We start from the raw sequence: 17,025 nt of genomic DNA, 5'->3' as shown, positions 1-17,025 counted from the left end.
AAGACCTGTTGAATTGCTGTGACATCAGACCAGTTTCTAATTAGCACAATCACGTTCTCATATTTGAATAGCCTCCGTGTGCATCATCTCATTCACCTCAGTTATTGACTTAGAGCTCTAACTTGTTGCATATAAACATATGAGTCAGTTCAGAACCGCCTTGTGGCTCTGACAGATCTGGGATCAATACCAAGTGGATGTGGAGCACTGATTAAATATTCCAGCAGTCGGTTGAAGCTCCTCATGGGAATGCCCAAAACAAATTTAAATGTGTGCTTTGAAGCATTATATTTATTAAAGAATGAAAAAAGGGACATCAGAGGGATCAAGAACCAAGACCCAGTCCTTCCAAGCATTTTTTCAGATTTCAGAGATGGATTTGTTGGTTGGCTGAATGCTACAATTGAAATGTTCTAAAAATACGACCGCGGGTTACGTTCCCAAACATGGTAACGGTGAACAAGGAGGACCGGGTCAGGTGGACCGCTGCAGACGTCCGGGCGGTACATCGCTCAGGGTGGTAACCAAAAAAAGCCACGAGGGGATACAATTGTTGGAGGAGCTTCCTCTGACTACGTTCACATAGCAACTCAAATGCAACAGATGAAACAATCTGAGAAATTCCTCGTGTGAATGTGTCCTGAATTTCATAAGAATACCTGAACCAGAGTCTACTGGGCATCCAGGGATCAATCATTCATGCTACTAGTTAGCCAACTGCTACAAAAATGACTATGGAATGTGGGCATTAACAGGGCGCCCGCTTTGGGTTTTTTTTTAGCATTACCCTTCAGTGAAAGTGTGATTATTACCTGCCCTTTTTGGGGCAGAAGGGTAGTTACAGATAGGTTGGAAGCACTTGTGCTTAGCTTGACAGGAGGTTGCACAGTTTGGAAAATAAGTTTCTTTTGCTCCATCTGAGCTTTAATTGGCACAGCGCAGCAGCAGACGCCACAGAGCGCCGTGCCAGCAGGCTCATTTGTATGCTGCTGCCGCCACAGCGGAAGGGTGGAAAATAAAGCGTGAGTTTCTTTCATATCCATCTTTATCCCAATCCAACTCAATAAAATTGCATGTGCATCTTGGCGCTAAGTGAAAATATTTCGCACCAGTGTAGCATTTACAATATAAAGTGCCCCTCTCAGAAAGGCTCCTGTATGAAGGTATAGAATGGTTAAATTACAGGTTAAAATGTGTCAAAAATCGACGACAGAGAAGAGTAAAAGCGCCGGTCTCAGAGGAAGGTATTAACATATTTATTACACCGTTAAGAGAACAACAATACCAGAATTATACTGCAAAGTTTCACAGACAGATCAAAGTTTACAGCCCAAAAAACCCAAAAAAATAAAATCCAAAAACAAATTGAAAAAGAAACAAAAAGGGGGAAAAAGCAACAAGAAACCACAGTTCTGACATAGTAGACTGGAAAGCTCTCTAGAGGACACTGACCCCAGGCGATGAAAAGACCCCCTGGCGTCAGCCTACCACTAACCTGTGGTTTTCATGTCTCCGTTAAGTATTGCACAACAACTTCAAAAATCATTTGAGCTCTTTTTTTTTCTTTCTATCACAATTCAATTTTAGAGGACGCAGAACCGAAAAGGGCATGCCTAAAGTCATAATCTTGCCTTAATGTTGGAAATAAAACATATATCTTGTATATTCCCCTTTCTCACATACAGGGGACCTCGTTGAGGTGGACACTCGTTAGCGGGTCTCCGCTACAGAGAGGAGTTAGAAGGCCGGAGGGGAGAAAGGAGAGAAGAGAGAGAGGGAAAGGAACACTTCTCGCCTGTGACCTTTAGCTCGTATGCCCAGTGACAGCATTTTTTTTCCCCCCTAAAAAATCTCTTGAAAGGATTCAAACTCTTGCTGAAGTCTAGAAGCGACAGAGGCATAAAAGAACTAAACTTTTCTCTTTTTTTTCTCATTGCTGTTCGTTCATGTTTCAATTGTGTATGAGGTCTGCATTGTTACCAAGTAGTGATATGGTTTTACAGCTGTATGAGCTTCGACTTTGGATTTTTATTTATTTATTTTTAATTTTTCCTGTTCTCTAGTGCCCATTTGGTTTAGACTACACCAGTATCAGCGCCGCGACTGATGCTCTTAGCATGCTGTTAGAGGTAGAGTGAGACTTGTTTGCCACAGAAGAAGATGTGGCCGATAAAACATCAAAGAGGGAAGAAATGAAATCAGCCAATGAGCGTTGACGTTCCTGCACATTTCTTTCCTGTAAAACCTCCAAACACGCTAATGTTAAAACAGCCTGGCTGTCTTTTCACAGCTTCGGGAAAAGTCGCTAGTAGGGTGTCGGACACCTTGATTTTGGACGGCTTAACCCTTCCGAGTCAAGAATGAAGGTGTGTTGTTTCGTTTAAACGAGAAAAGGAACAGGGGGTTAGAAAGTACAGAGGGAGCAAACGGCCCATTCCATCCTGGGCTTCCACTTGTTCCTTGAGGTCAGAATTTGTAACACGCGCCTGTGTAGCACCGAGGTGTTTGCAGAGCCTTTAGCGTGCATCAGGGTAAGTGCTCTCGAGCTGAGAATGAGAGGTTTGTTTGATTTCCTTCTGAAGTAGCATCTACCCCGATGGAGGAAAAAAAAAAGCAAAAAACGATGCTTCGTAACAAAATAAATAAAGTTGAGGGTGGTGTTCCACCTGTACGACGGCTTAATTAAAGCTAAAGTGGTGCTTAATCTGGAAATCGTGCAATGAGAAAAAGTGGAAGGATTTTTCAAAAACAAATTTCTCAAGAAAGTGGTCACAGCGTTGGCGTCACACTGGCTATTATTGCTCCGGTTTAAATGTAACGCATTTGAATTCACGCTTTCTCATTTCACGATGCCAGACGATCGCCCCCAAACAAAACACTTGGATATTTCTTTGTTCTATGTCAACAAAACCTGCAGAAATATGATCTACGCTACAACCGAATACTCTGCGTGAACAAACCTCTTTTTAAGAAAAAGAAAGAAATTGTTTAAATCTGGATTTTGGTCCTTGGTGTCAGTCTTTGGCTGTTTTGGTGTGTATTTTTTTTTTCTTTTTTATCTCTTGCGTTAATACTGTGATACCTGGTGTTTTGCAGTGTTAAAGCTGTCAATCGGAGTCTACACCTCTGTATTTGGAAAGTTAGTCTGTTAAAATATTTTTGCGTGTTTTAGTAGTTTTGATTTTTTTTTTCTACTTTTTTTTTTTTTTTTACCTTGTTTTCTAAAAAAAACCCAAATATCTAACAAACGTTCAGGAATGTGCATGCACTGTCCGGAAATATGACCAAAAAAAACAGAACAGTTATGGCCACTTTTGTTAGTGAGTTGAAAAGAAGAGAAACTAAAAAAAATGGGTGATTTTATATCTTTCTACAATCCGTCTACATCCCATGACCATAAAACCCAATTAACCTGGTCACCATGTCCCAAAAGGCCGATGAAATATGATTCCATGACAACACCAGGATGTGGCAAAGAAACCTGCCGAATGAACCTCTGCGACAGTGCAAATACATTTATGTACGTATGTCACTTGTACAAAACATTTAGATTAGCATTCCGCGCATCATGCTAGTTCTCAGAAAAGATGTGGGTCGGACTCAAGTAGCAGCTCTGAGATATAGCTTGTATCTTTTTTGAGAACAAAGGAAAGTAAAACCTAGAGGACTACGATGGCTCTACCACTTACACAGAATATAGAAAAGCAGCTTGAAAAAAGGGAACATTTCTTTTTTTTTAACTCTTTTTGCACCAGCTAGGGAGAGAGCGTTATGAAGGACTCAGGAGTTGTGGCCAGTTCGACGTACGATGCATCGTCACAACCGTCCAACACGAATACAATAAATAACCATCGGTGGAACCACGGGACAGAAGTCTTAAACACCATGACATCCACAGAAAAAGAACATGGAAAAAAACGAAAACGTCTTCAGAGAGGACCGAACTTTTTCCGCCCGATCTGACAGCCTCGCCGATGGTGATCTCACTTCCTGTTTGAGCGCTTTGGTAGATCCGCCAATCGCGCGTGTGCAAACTGTCGTGGGTACGTCCTCCGCGTGTGCAGTGGGTAAACTTCTTGTATCACGTCCAAGAATTCTTTCTTTCGCGTCCTTCGGGGAGACGGATTTGTATTTCCCGGCCCACTGACCTGGATATTATTACTAGTGAGAGGGAAATAACATTGGTTGAACAGCTGGCTCTGCGTACAATCTGCTGCACATCTGCCCGTTTTATGGCGGTCTGTGGGCCAGAGACTCGGTCCGCTCTCTCCTCCCTCCAGGCGGCGGACTTGTTTCGTTCAGGGTATTTAAATTTAATCTCTTTACAAAGAGTATTGATGGCGTCTTGCTGCTCACTGGATGGGATTCCGTGATACGCAGTTTGGTAAAATAACGTCGGCCGTTTGTTTCCAAATGCACAGGAACGTAAAAAGTGTTGGGGGCGGAAATCAAAACCATTGGAACTCGGAGAGGACAGATATACTCGTCTCGGCTTCACAGCTATCTCTGCTCAGTCTCTTAATATTTACAGGGGAAATAATATAAGATAAGATGACGACAACGTTAACAACAGGCACGACGACAGACAACGAGAATAGCAAGTGTAACAATGAACAATATTTATATTCATTCATTCCAAACAAAGAATATCTTTGTGTTTAAAGTCATGACAAGTCAATATGACCTGATTATGGACCTCCTCCTCCTCTTCCTCCTATGACTGCGCTGCAAAATAGGCAAGAGCGTCGCCATCTCTTTCAATTAGCCATGTTAGCTTAGCATATTTGCAAGGCAATGTAGACAGTCATGCTGCTCAGGGGGCGGCCGGGTTAGCCGCTGTCTGCGGCGTGAGTGCATTAGTGCGGTGTGCCATCCAGGGCAGCGGAGGACGGGGTGCTGGGGGTGGAGGAGCGGGGGGTGGCGGCGGGCGGGGTGGCGGCCGGGCTTCCGGTGCCACTGCTCGGGGTGCAGGCGGAGGAGCTGATGGGAGCGGGGATCTCAGACCCTGGGACGCTTCCTTGCTGGCCGGCCTGCTGCTGCTGCTGGGCCTGCAGCGTCTGACCACAGACGTGATGGTGCTTCTCCCAGTCCTTGTGCTGGCAGAAGGAGCCGCAGTAGCGCGCCGTGTTGCAGCCGCTGCACGTCTCACTGGCTTTGCGGCCGCAGTTCCAGCAGCTCTGAGGGACCAACACAATAATGCATCAAGACGGATTCTTTTAATGTCAATGGTTAAAAAAAAGGACCTAAATCTTTCTGTGCTCTGACAGGAATTAGCATAAAGTGGCTTCAATCTGTTTGGTCTCAGCTGAATTGAAAACACTCTTCTAAAAATGCCAGATATTCTGTTGGAAATCTAACAACAAATCACGGGTAGCTCTTTGAACACTTGACTGGCTATTAGCTTTGATTTTTACCCACTAGCGTGTAATTAAAAGAAAAAAACAACATTTTTAAACACCAAAGGTACCCATTACATATGGGATGTTGAATAGATGTTGTGCATCTTAGCGTCTTTCACAGAAAAGGAGACAAAATAAACTTTCAAATATTGATTTTCCTTCCCGTTAATTTAACCACAAAGGCGCAGTCACGGCGTGCATTCCTCTGATGAGGCGCATTAGCTGCGTGAAGTTTCAGCGACTCCAAAACCCTCCAGGTTTTCTTACCTCGCTGGAATCTTCCTGCTGGTTGATGATGATGAGGGCGTCCTCGGCCGCCTGCCGCTTCGCCTCGGCGACGGTGCGCTCCATCTTGGCCCGCTCGCTGCTGATCATTTCGTGGGCCTTCCGCTCGGCCTCCGACACGGCCTTCTGAAGCTCCGACATGGCCTGTCGCTTGACCTCATTCACGGCCTCTTCTGGAAAGAGTGTGGAGACAGAGGAAGTCAAGCCTGCCGCACCTGCAATATAACGTGCAACGTGTCACCCTGTCATCACAACTTCAAGTTCACTGAGTCCTGCTACAGGTCAACGTGGGTCGAGGGCTGCAGATTCATGTTCATGTTCAGATAAACATGCGTAGAGGCCTTAAAAACTACAAAATGCAAAGTGTGAGGATATTTCACTGCTTTTCTTGGTAATGAGAGTTCAACACAAAATTAAGGCTCCAAATGACAAATGAGACTCAACAGAGAAGCAGAGTGGCAACGCAGCGCGGCGATTAAGGCAAACTGGCAAAAATCTGATTTAAGATATGTGTTGTACTCCTGAAAACAATACAAACGGCCTCAGATGTTACTTTAGCTGCTACGATCCCCTACACGCCGCCGATGAATAAGCTTACCTCACGGGTGTTAAGTGCTAGAGCTCCAAACAAACGTCAAAGTAAAAGGAGGCCCTTTTGTTTGCTGCCATCCAGCCTGTAACACCGCTAATTGTGTATGCAAATCAGGCAATTTATATTTAAATTATGCATTTCCATTGTGATCCCAGAGGCCCGTGCAGCGAGTGGGGGGGGGGGACCAGTAGGGCGCCGCGCAAGGTGCTTGAATATTTATCGCCAACTGTAAACATTTGCACATTTCCGAGGCAATCGCTGCCGCACTCCGTCGTGAGTTAAAATAATAATAATAATAAAAAAAGAAGTGTTTTGCAATCCTCGCCGGGTCATATTTAAATGAGCCTCTCGTCAACCGGCGTAGATTCGCCTCAAATGAAGAGAACGGCGGGAAAATACCGCGGGGATGGAAATCAGCGGGCGCCGTTTATCTCGCACAAAGACGACAAAAAGAGATTTAGTCCGACAAATTCACTTGACTTCATTTCCCTTTGTTGCGCCGCGCGTGTGAGCGTGTTTTCAACATCCGTCGGAACGCGCCTGTTTGCAAAGACACAGACGTCTCCCTTTGTGGCGACTGAGCTAAATATTTTAAACCGGGGTGGTTTTGCCTTTAACATACTGCGCCGTCTGAAGTTATGGAAATTGCTCCGTCGCGGCGTGATGTACGCGCCACGCGTGGAATTGTGATTACGCGCCGAATGCCTCGGATAGAAGATCGATCAAAAAAAAATGGCGAGGAGAGGTGGAGAAGAGGAGAGCGGGCAGAGTCCCGACGGCGATGCACAATTCAATTTAAATGCATATTACTTGTTCTCACACATCACGCTCGGTCAATCAAGGGGACAATTTCTTTTCAGCGAGGGGGTTTTAAAGGCAGATGTACTGTAGCGCTGTCGGCGAATGCAAAGCGGATTCCTTGAGCGCCGAACCCTCCTCAGAAAATTCCTTCAGTTTTCCCGTTTGGAAATAACTTTAGGTCAGGCAGATTTCAGTGGAACAGATCCTATATTCAATTTGTATATAGTATATATTAAATAGCGTCTGCTGGGTTTTAAATCGCTGTTGGGCTGCTGCAGATTTACTGTGAATCAGACTTGGGTTTAAGGTTCAGACTAGGTTGGGGGGGGGGGGGGGGGGGGGAGGTACTGCTAGATACTGTAGTCCATGTTTGGCGTCATTAGAATCTTCTCCCCTTTCATAGGACTACAAACATGGATTCATAACTAATGAAGTCATTTATTTCTTCTTCTGGACCTATTTTGTTATTTTACCTTGGACTTGAACCTTTCAGGCAGCAGTTAAACATAAGCAACATTGTAGCAGTTTATTGTCTATTTTAAAGTGGATGATTTTGGGGGTGCATCTGGGCCGGCAGGGTTAGGGTTGGGGTTAGGGGGACATACTGGAGGAGTTTGTCCACAATGGTCCTCACAAAGACAGAAGAACACGTATGTTGGTGTGTACGAGATGACCGCGGGCTCACCAGCTTTCTTCCAGATTTCTTCAGGAACATATCCAGAAACAGGCCGGGGCAGCATCTCCCGGTGAATTTCTGAGGACAAAAAACACCCAAAGATGATCACGTGCACGATGAGTAACTGTAAAGAGCCCTAGGATTCAAATAAGGGACCTCAAATACTCATTTAAGTAAAAGAAATGATAAAAAACGGCGTTAGCCTTGTAGCGGCACGATGTCCGACCTGATGCTGAGTTTTCTTGCACCGCCGGGCTCTGCTGCCTCGACTGCCCGCTGGCGGCGCCTTTCTTCAGCTCCTCGGCGTCGCTGTACCGCCGGATCCAGTAGTTGAGCTCCTCGCGGTCAGCCTCCTGGCAGCGCCGCAGCACCGTCAGCGAGCGCCGCGTCTTCTCCACCATGTCCATGATGCAGTTCAGCAGCTGGGGGGGGTGGAGGTTGAAACGGGAGTGGACACGTTCAACGAACAACTTAACGCGTTTACTTTACGTAATGGTGGTATTAAGGGTAAGCGCAGGTCTGGATGTGCAAACGTAATCCAAAATGAGTCATTAAAGTACACACACGGGCTTTTCTGGTCGTAACAAAGACAAACAGTGCGTATAGTAATAAAAATGTTATTACTTTTCTTACATGGTCAAGGTGCTTCCACTCCTCAGCCCACTCTCTGTCCGTCAGCCTGTGGTCGATCACCTCTTCCTGCCTGGTCCCTGAATGCATCCCTGCAACAAAGACAAAGGGCGCGTCAGTGTGGCACATGAGGTGGACGTCCTCGCTCTCCCTACGTGATATACGCTTTATTTAATCCCTTGTCGGGGCGCTCTTTATCCCTTTTATTCCTCCTCCCCACGCCTCCGTTTCTCCCACTTCCGCCCCGCAGGACTCAAATGACTGAGCTTCCAGTCGGGTGAACATCCATCACAGGGGCCAGACGTGGTAAATGTCTCTCCTATTTTTATACCTGAGAGCGCCTCGTCCTTACAGCTTCATCAAGGCTCCGTCTCTAAAGGAAAATGACAAATGCGCGCAGCCGCGGTGTCTAACCGCGCTCGTTTTGTGCGCTTGTAGGCTTCACAGAACATTACATCAACCTGCTGTTAAGTCGAGGCAGCGTGATGAATGTAATTATAATAAACCTCGTGTGCCTAAGTGAGACAGCATATTAAGGGCTGATAAAAGGTTTCACAGTCATCTCGACTGTCCTGTAAAGTACTTTCTTTGCCATAGCAACGCCATGCCTACACCACTATGCACATTGTTGTTTAGTGCTGAAGTCTCAACATGGAGCTGAGTTTGCAGAGCTATTAGCATTAGGGCAGCTAACCTGTCAGGTTCGATAAGACAATTTCGGCAGTTTGAGTGTCTGAAAGAAACCCTGAAAGAAATCCGATAAATGTTTACGACGTAAAACCGGCCCGTCAGGTCGGAATTTTACAATCATCTGCTGACTCCTGGTGATCAGATTTTTCTAGCTGTGTCAACATGAAACCAGCCACAGATCACATTCTGCTAGGACCAAACCGAATACTCCTGGTGTACCCCAGGTTGTTGCCCGTTTATTTTTTATGTTGGATGAGTGCGTTGCCCCCTGCTGGCGGGGGTCGCCCTCGCGCTCTCACCTATGGGCCTGGCTCTCTCTCTGATCTCCCGGTGATTGGAGGCGGGGTGTCTGTAGGAGTCTCTGTAGTGGTGTGCGATGGCCATGTCGTCCAGCCGGTAGTGTTGTGGGGGGAGCGGACCGGGGTGGGGCAGGCCGTTGGGCTGGTAGGAGAGTCCGTTTGATGGGCTGAAACGCTGTGCGGGGCTTATGGTGCAGGGCCGTTTACTGGGGTGGACATCTGGGTGCAGGCTTCCATCTCGCTCAAAGCCATTCTCTTTGGTTCTGGAGACACACAGACAGATGGACTGAAGGACTGCAGTGAAAGAAATTTTAAGGATACACACACACATTCACGTCCACGTAGCTTTCAGGGGATCAGGTGGATCTTTGCTACCCTGCTTCTAAAGATTAATGTGTCCAGGTGCGTTGCATGTGTGTATTATCAGTTCCATCCTCCCACTCTTTCTCTCCCTCTTGCCACACTCCTTCACTTTCCTTTCTCTCGCCCTCCTCTCCCTTGCTCATCCCTCTCTCCGATGAACAGATTGAACTTCTTAATGAGCTGTTTTTATGGGCTCCTAATGCTCATCCAAAGCTCTCCATATGCTCTTTCCCTCCATCCGTCCGTCTCTTGCTGCCTCCCTCCCACCATCCATCCATCTCAACCCTCCCCCCAACTGCACCAGCTACTCTGCAACAATGTTTACATGTGCAGAAACTGGGGACATGAAGACTGCAAGGTTTTCAGAAATGTTCCAAAAAAACTCAGGAGCGAGGTTGCGCAACGCTTGTAAAATTTGAGTCTTTTAGCACAAAAACATTTTTTAAACTGGTGCAAAAGGGTTGAAATGATAAAATATAGCCTCTAATAATGTGAATTGTCACAAACACCCATAATTACTCCAGTTGAAGCCATTTTCATTTCTAAACATCAAACATCTAAAAGCTTCTATAGGAGCTGTTGCAAAACAGCTGCTGTGGTGCTAATTTGTATGAATAAATCTGAATTGATGAGTGTTGGTATACTATTTTTTTCTCTTTAATACAGAATCTCAGAACAATAGTGGATGTTTAATGACCTTGAATAACATTAGTGGAATTGTACAAATTGCTGAAGTACACGAGTCGGCAATTTATTTATTTTTAAAAAAGAAACTCATTCTTCAGATAATTTACAATCAGTTTATTTATGTATTATTCATCCAACAACATTATAGTTCTTTCTGCAAATATTGGCATTAACGAGGGCCTATTGATGGTAAAACTTTATCTCTAATTAAGGATTCCCGTTCAAATTCCAATAATCTAACAGAGAGGCCTCACAAGCAGCCGTACAGAGCAAAGCTAAGCAGAATCCAGAGGTGCTTAGCTGGCTCTGCTGGAACTGGAGACTCATCTGTATGCGTTTTCAGCCCATCTCCCTTGGCACACACGTGGACACGTGCACATCCAGACCCTGAGACTCTCAGAGATCCTCAGACTCCAACACAGATACCTTCTTACAGCACCTTTGCTTCCCCTATATGGTTTCTGTCCTGCACACACACATGCACACCTTTTCCCTTAAGCTCTCTGCCCTTTGCAACCACAGAACCTACAAATATGCAGGAATTACAGAAGACGTCTGCTTATTCCACCAGAAAATAATTCATATCGCATCTGGCGTTTTCTCTCCCCCCCCGAAGCAAATATAAAAAGTATATTTTCCTCTCCTCTGCCTGCAGCAGGGGATTTATTTCAAACGACCCTGTGCACCCTGTTTAAATAGCACGTGCACAACTTTGATTCTGAGAGTTAAAATTTGTACACACGCAGACAAAAAAAAGATCTCGAGATAAATGTGGTTATTCCATTGCAGCATCATCTTAAGATATACGGCTCCACGCATCACTGGTCTGGGAACTGGGCCGGAACGTTGCACACACACTGTTTGGAAAAGCCCCGTAAAAGAGGGATAATTGATGGGTCCACCTTCAGAGGCTCAGCTGATGCCATTTACAAAAAAGCTGACAGGACTTTGGCTGATAACTAAAGAATCATGGTGATATCTTTATCATCCACTCAAACTTGGGATTTTGTGTGCAACACTGTTTGGATCTGGCACATTAGGAACCAGAGCCTGGACGCTGGAGTCCATCAGGGTGTCCTGGTATTAGCTTCAACCATCTGAGATTTTATTCCACCCACCTATCGGGCGTCCTCCTCTTTCCATTCTCGTTGACATCCAGCAGGAGTTCAGAGGAGTCGACCGGGGAGGTGGTGCTAGTGTCCAGCAGCAGCTGCTCGTGCTGGGCCAGGTACTGAGCCGGGTTCTGCTTGGCCAACCTGGCACAGTGGAGCAGCTCCCTCTGAAGGAGCGGCAGGTTGGCCTGCGAGAAACAAGACCGATCGTTGTTGAGTGAATCCGAAGAACATAAGCGAGAAAAAGAGATTAAAAAAATCCAACCAAAGAAAAACCTCAGAGGGATCAAAAACAAAACCCAGAAATGGCGTTGGATCCACTTTCATTTCAAAATCACGCCTTTTCCTTTCCCCCCATGTTATCCAAGCTGCCGTTTGCTCGTTATCCCGCTGGACGAGTGTCACGTCTCATGACCTGCGGCGCATCAACACCCACTGCATCAGCTCCGCTCTGCTCTCCCCGGCGCAGCGCTTTTTGTGTCGGCTAACAGGGTCACGCAGGTACGGCTTCAAAGACATCTGATGGGCTCTATTCCCACGCAAGAAGATGAAAGCCTTGCATCAGGCGGGCATCAGCCTTTGGAAGCTGGGGTTTAAGGTCTGTTAATGTTTGTTCTGTCCCGACACGCAATCTCTCGCTTCGTCACCTTCAAGTTTCGCCATCTAGGAAAGCTTTGATTAGTTCCCTCACTGTTGTTTTCGGCTCGTTCGGTACAGGAAACTCTGTCTTGCGTCTGCGATAATTGCCTGAACCGAAAGAAATGTCAAGCACAGGCCCTGGCCTACCTGTCTGAGTTAATGGTCCATTAATAGTTTATGATCATAATTACATTCTGGAAACAAAAAGAGGCGTTAAATAGATCGCTCTGACCCTGGCGAACTCATATTCCATTAATTAGACTTTGTCCTAACAGCCAGGAGACATCGGATACATCAACAAACAAGGCCGGAGTCAAGAAAGGCAGAGCGCAGGAGAGAGCGGATCGCTCTTCAGATGATAAAACGCGGCGCTTTGCTCCTGTTCGGCTATGCTAACCCACATCTGCACTTGCATGAAAGGAAAATTCCAAGTGCTCCGCGGCAGCCAGAGCCCAAATCCAGGCGGGATGATTTAGTGCAAAAATAAAGCCCCTGTCACAGTGTCCAACCGCTTTTGAATGCTTTTTGAACATGCTGCGCGTTCACCCACCGTCTCCTTCTGAGGCGTTACTATCTAGTCCTGCTTCAACTATTTGAACACTGTCGGGACTCTTTCTTCAGCTCACTGCGTTAATTCTCGGGCCCATCGCGCTTCTCGTCGCTCGAGAACAACTTAAAAGTACATCCGAGACAAAAACCTGAGCCACAAACGAAGGGACATTGTCGGAGCGCTAGCCTGCTGCCGTTCCGTCGCTAATGCTGCGTTGTTTATGAATTCTGTATTTCCAGTAAACAGTCCCAACCGGTTTGCAGAGGGTAGAAGGGGAGAACGGAGTTGAGGAGGGGTCGGCTAGGGCTAACGTTAGCGTAATGAAAAACTCAGAGACCTGACAAGCATTGTTGCAGCTGTGCTGCTGCAAAACCTCCCGCGCACCTCCGACTGCTGCTGCTACCATATGGTAGCTGGCATTAAAGACCCCGCAGTGGGAAGACACTAAAATTAGACTGGGGAGAGAGGCAGGGAAGGAGCGGTGGAGGGGCTGGGAGGGGGGGGGGGGCTGCTTTGATTCCGCAGCCATCCCAGTGATACACTAACCATCTGGCAAGGAGAGCAGAGGGGAAGGAGGGAGGGAAGGAGAGAGGAGACGCAAGAAGGTGAGTCAAAGCAGACGTGGATGAGGGGGCTTAAAAGCAGAGGGACGGCGACGCGGGAGGAGACGGAGAGGACGCCAAGTCTCCGTTTGTGTCAGGAGCGGCGGCACTTTTTACCGCAAGACGCGCTGGATATTACAGGCTCGTGAAGATCGGTTCACACATGTGCACATCTGCAAACGCACACGGAGCGAGATGATATCATGTTCAGGGAGAACCAGCTGTCTCTGCCGCTCATAAATAACATTTAGCTCATACCTGTCACTCACAGCGTGGGCGGTGGGGGGGGGGGGGGGCAGAGATTGTGGAAGAACGGAGCACTACGTTATTAATGGTTGTAGAACTGAATAGGAACAAAGCGAGGAAACAAAACAGATCTCTTTTGGCAGGTTCATAATTGAAACATGTGTTGAGGCTGTTGGAGTCTCGGCACCGCGGCGACATCTCGGCCTCGAACCTCCAAATCCTGCAGGTATTCGGAATAAACAGCACGTGCGTCCCGAACAGGCCCGTTTTTATATCTGTCACGATGCCCCTGGACCTCTATACATGGAACATGTGTAAATAATGTCAGCGTGCAAATGAAATCAGACCACATCATGCAGATCAGAGAAGGAAGGAGGGAAAATCAAAATGTCATGGACGGATAGCAGGAACGGGGAGATAAAGATCCCCAGCGTGCACATCTGGGCCGAATCTGGCTAAATGGCTTCCAGACTAGGTCGGTGGGGCAGGCGAGGCTTGTGCAATGAGCGTGCATTTGAACGTGTACCTTCAGAAAGGGGATGACAAAAGGTCGCAGGGGAAAGTTGGTGGCTTCTTGCAGCTTGGAGTGGAATTCTTCAATGGTTAGCGTGGAATTCTGGAGCAAAGAGAAAACACATGAGTGCATGTGGAAGGAATTAGCTGATATTACTTATTGGAAGCTAAGCTACATCCTGGCCTCAGAGAGAATGTTTCAGGTTTTCTTTTCTTTTTGAAGCAAAGACACGCATCTCCAATTAACGAAGAGCAACGCGAGATCCCGGCAACGGGAGCGATCCTGCACGAGAGAGGCGATTCCTCTGAACACATGAGCGATATGATAACACAGGATGTGACTCATTGTCCAAAGGCGTCCGAACTGCTTCATGATCCCACGGGCGAGACGCTTACAGCTCAGATCACCTGGCTAATACCTGCTGGACAAGAGCAATCACTGGATCACCGTGATCGTCCGGGAACACAAACACGGAAGGGAAGCATTCTGGATCCAGTAATAGATGGCGATATTCAGATCTTCTTTACATCCTATGATTGGTCTTTAAATCCTGACAGGTTACAGGAAGCACTATTTTTAAACGCCGAGAGCAAAAGACAAAGGAGGTTGGGAGCATTCACGCGGGGGGCGGGGGGACCTTCAGCGAGCCAAATAAACAAGAAAGAAGAAAATCAAACACAACAGAGAACATGGAATAAAAAAACACCCCGGCAGATTATTTATTCCTCCGCACGCTCTCGCGCGTTATTTCCCAGACCTGAATTTTGTTACATTCAGCCTTACATCTGTTCGCCCAGATTGCGTCGGGGCTGTTCTTGACAGCTCCCGAAGCCTCCCGAGTCTCCCTCTCTCTCCCTCTCCACATCGCGCGGCTAGCTAATTAACGGTGTCACTCTTTTCAACAAGGAACGGGAGGCGAGGATGGAGAGATGGCGAGCGAGAGAGAGAGAGAGAGAGAGTGGAGGGTGGGTGTGCCGGAATGACACAGGAGAGGTGTGCAGACAAGAGAAAGTAAACACAGCCAAGCCAAAAGGAGGCTATGCTCTGAGAGGCTAATTAAAGAAAAGGCACCCCCCCCCTCTAATCCCCCGCTTGTTATACGCACATATTCTCAGGTCATGCAGACGTGTGGCAAATGAGATATTTTTTTTCCATAAACGCATCCTTCATATCAACTCCGCCAGCATCTGTCTTATTAAATCTCTGATGGTTGGGTTTGTTTGGATTTTTCTTCTATTCATTTATTTCGCACATCGCGACCGTCGCTGTGCGTAGATGCCGCCGTGTCGTGTTTTTAGCACAGTCTTTCACATCTCTCTTTCTATTTAAGAGCTGGTGAGTTCCGATCGGTGACAAAAGCAGATTAAAAAAAGGTTTTCTAAATGAATTGTGTATGTTTGAAAGCCTGTCGTTGTTGTCAGGGGCAACGGGGGGCATTTCCAGGAGGTAAATGAACTCTGTCCTGAGCCTCCGGCGAGACACGCGTTCAGACGGGCTCCCTGACCCCCGGCTGACCTCGCCAACACTCACCACCAGTCCCAGCACCAGCGTGCGGACGCGCTCGCCGATCTCGGGCGAGATGTCGTTGCCGAACTGCTGCAGCGTCGTCAGGAAGCGCTTGAGCTTGCTGAGCTGCCGGGCGCCGCAGGCCGGCGGCAGCTGCTGGTTGGCCAGCGATGACGAGGAGGAGGAGCTCGGCCCGTTGCTGTAGCCGTTGGGAGGGGAGGGGGCGCCGTTGAGGGCCGTCGGCGAGTGACTGCTGCCGTTGGTTACTGCAAGGAAAAAGACATTTCTGGTTAAATAGTCAAAACCGACCGCTTAAAATGTGCTTTACATCAAGGCGACGCGTCCTTGGCGACTGGTCGTTCATCCCAAAACAGAGTAAACATCAGGTTTTGTCTGCAGCAACAGAAAACCATTTTCTGACCTTTATTAACTCAAACAAGGGGACACGCGTACGACCACTCAGGTGTTTGGAACTACTTTTTCCACCTGACACAGTCTCTGCGGTCGCCTACGCTGCGTATCGATATGTAGCGATACAACCAAACGCAGCCCTCAACATTTGCTTCCAAGCGTCTGGGTCCATTTGATCCTCCGCAGCATCCTCTCATTAGGACACCCCCCCACCCCCACCCCCACCCCCACCCCCACCCAACGCTCCTCCCCCACCTCGCTCTCGCCTTCCTCCCGCACGATCTAAACAAGCGGGGACGACCTGACCCCACCCACGTGTGACGGGGGGCGCCTACAAAGAGATACAAGACGGTGAAGCTTTCTCTCTAATGAGATTAAGTTTCGACTGGTGGGCCACGCACTCCCCCTCTGGCCGCCGTCCAGAGCCGCCGCTGTAAAGCGAGGGGAGCGACACTCGTGCTGCATCTGGTAACAATTACGTCGGGCGGCAATCAAAGCATACGGCTTTGTTAAAAACCTTTGGCATGTGTAATGAGAGAGTCGACTCTCTCCTCCCGCATTGCACGGAAGCCCCCCCCCCCCGATGTTAATTGCGGCGTGGAAGCGCTCGCAGCAGACGGAGGGAGACCGACGGTTTGGGAGAGAGTAAATACTGGGGAGCGTGAGTGATCGAAAGAGAACAAAAATATTGGCCCTGTTGCAGAGCGCTATTAATGAAGCCTGGAGTGCTCGGGGCACTCCAAACCGCAGGGCTCTCCGTGTTTTATTTATTTAATTCATTCTAGTGCTCTTCATGGAAGTGGTTAACTACTTCTGCTACTGCGGTTCACTCGTGAGGCTCAGCCCGTGTCACGATTCACGTGTGCGAACGTGTGCGGGGCCGCATTTTTGTTCAGCAGGCAGGTTTAGAAAAACCACCTCTTTAGCTCATAGAGTGCAACAGTTTGTTGTGCAGACAACCCATAATAACTAGATTTAACTTTTTTTTAACAGTAGTTCACATTTAACGACACAGGAACAACT

General features: G+C 47.4%; 1 protein-coding gene across 4 annotated transcripts in view; it reads right to left on the bottom strand.

Moving 5' to 3' along the window:
• Nucleotides 1-1,234: 1,234 nt before the first annotated feature.
• Nucleotides 1,235-17,025, bottom strand: part of runx1t1 (RUNX1 partner transcriptional co-repressor 1) — a 39,312-nt gene continuing 23,521 nt past the window's right edge. The window contains exons 3-11 of one of the 4 annotated variants that reach the window (XM_057020599.1): nucleotides 15,616-15,857; nucleotides 14,098-14,187; nucleotides 11,541-11,722; nucleotides 9,373-9,635; nucleotides 8,378-8,475; nucleotides 7,980-8,175; nucleotides 7,763-7,831; nucleotides 5,667-5,899; nucleotides 1,235-5,177 (exon numbers count right to left, since the gene is read on the bottom strand). In XM_057020599.1, coding sequence (XP_056876579.1) covers nucleotides 4,857-5,177; nucleotides 5,667-5,899; nucleotides 7,763-7,831; nucleotides 7,980-8,175; nucleotides 8,378-8,475; nucleotides 9,373-9,635; nucleotides 11,541-11,722; nucleotides 14,098-14,187; nucleotides 15,616-15,857 — 1,694 coding nt within the window. In that variant the 3' untranslated portion in view covers nucleotides 1,235-4,856. The remainder of the gene's footprint in view (nucleotides 5,178-5,666; nucleotides 5,900-7,762; nucleotides 7,832-7,979; nucleotides 8,176-8,377; nucleotides 8,476-9,372; nucleotides 9,636-11,540; nucleotides 11,723-14,097; nucleotides 14,188-15,615; nucleotides 15,858-17,025) is intronic. The other 3 variants (XM_057020597.1, XM_057020595.1, XM_057020598.1) reach the window with 3 other exon arrangements.

This window comes from Takifugu flavidus, chromosome 21 (assembly GCF_003711565.1).
Source record: "Takifugu flavidus isolate HTHZ2018 chromosome 21, ASM371156v2, whole genome shotgun sequence".
Classification (NCBI taxonomy): Eukaryota; Metazoa; Chordata; class Actinopteri; order Tetraodontiformes; family Tetraodontidae; genus Takifugu; species Takifugu flavidus.
The sequence above is the reverse complement of the archived record's forward strand: the minus strand, read 5'-3'. Positions and strand labels throughout refer to the sequence as shown.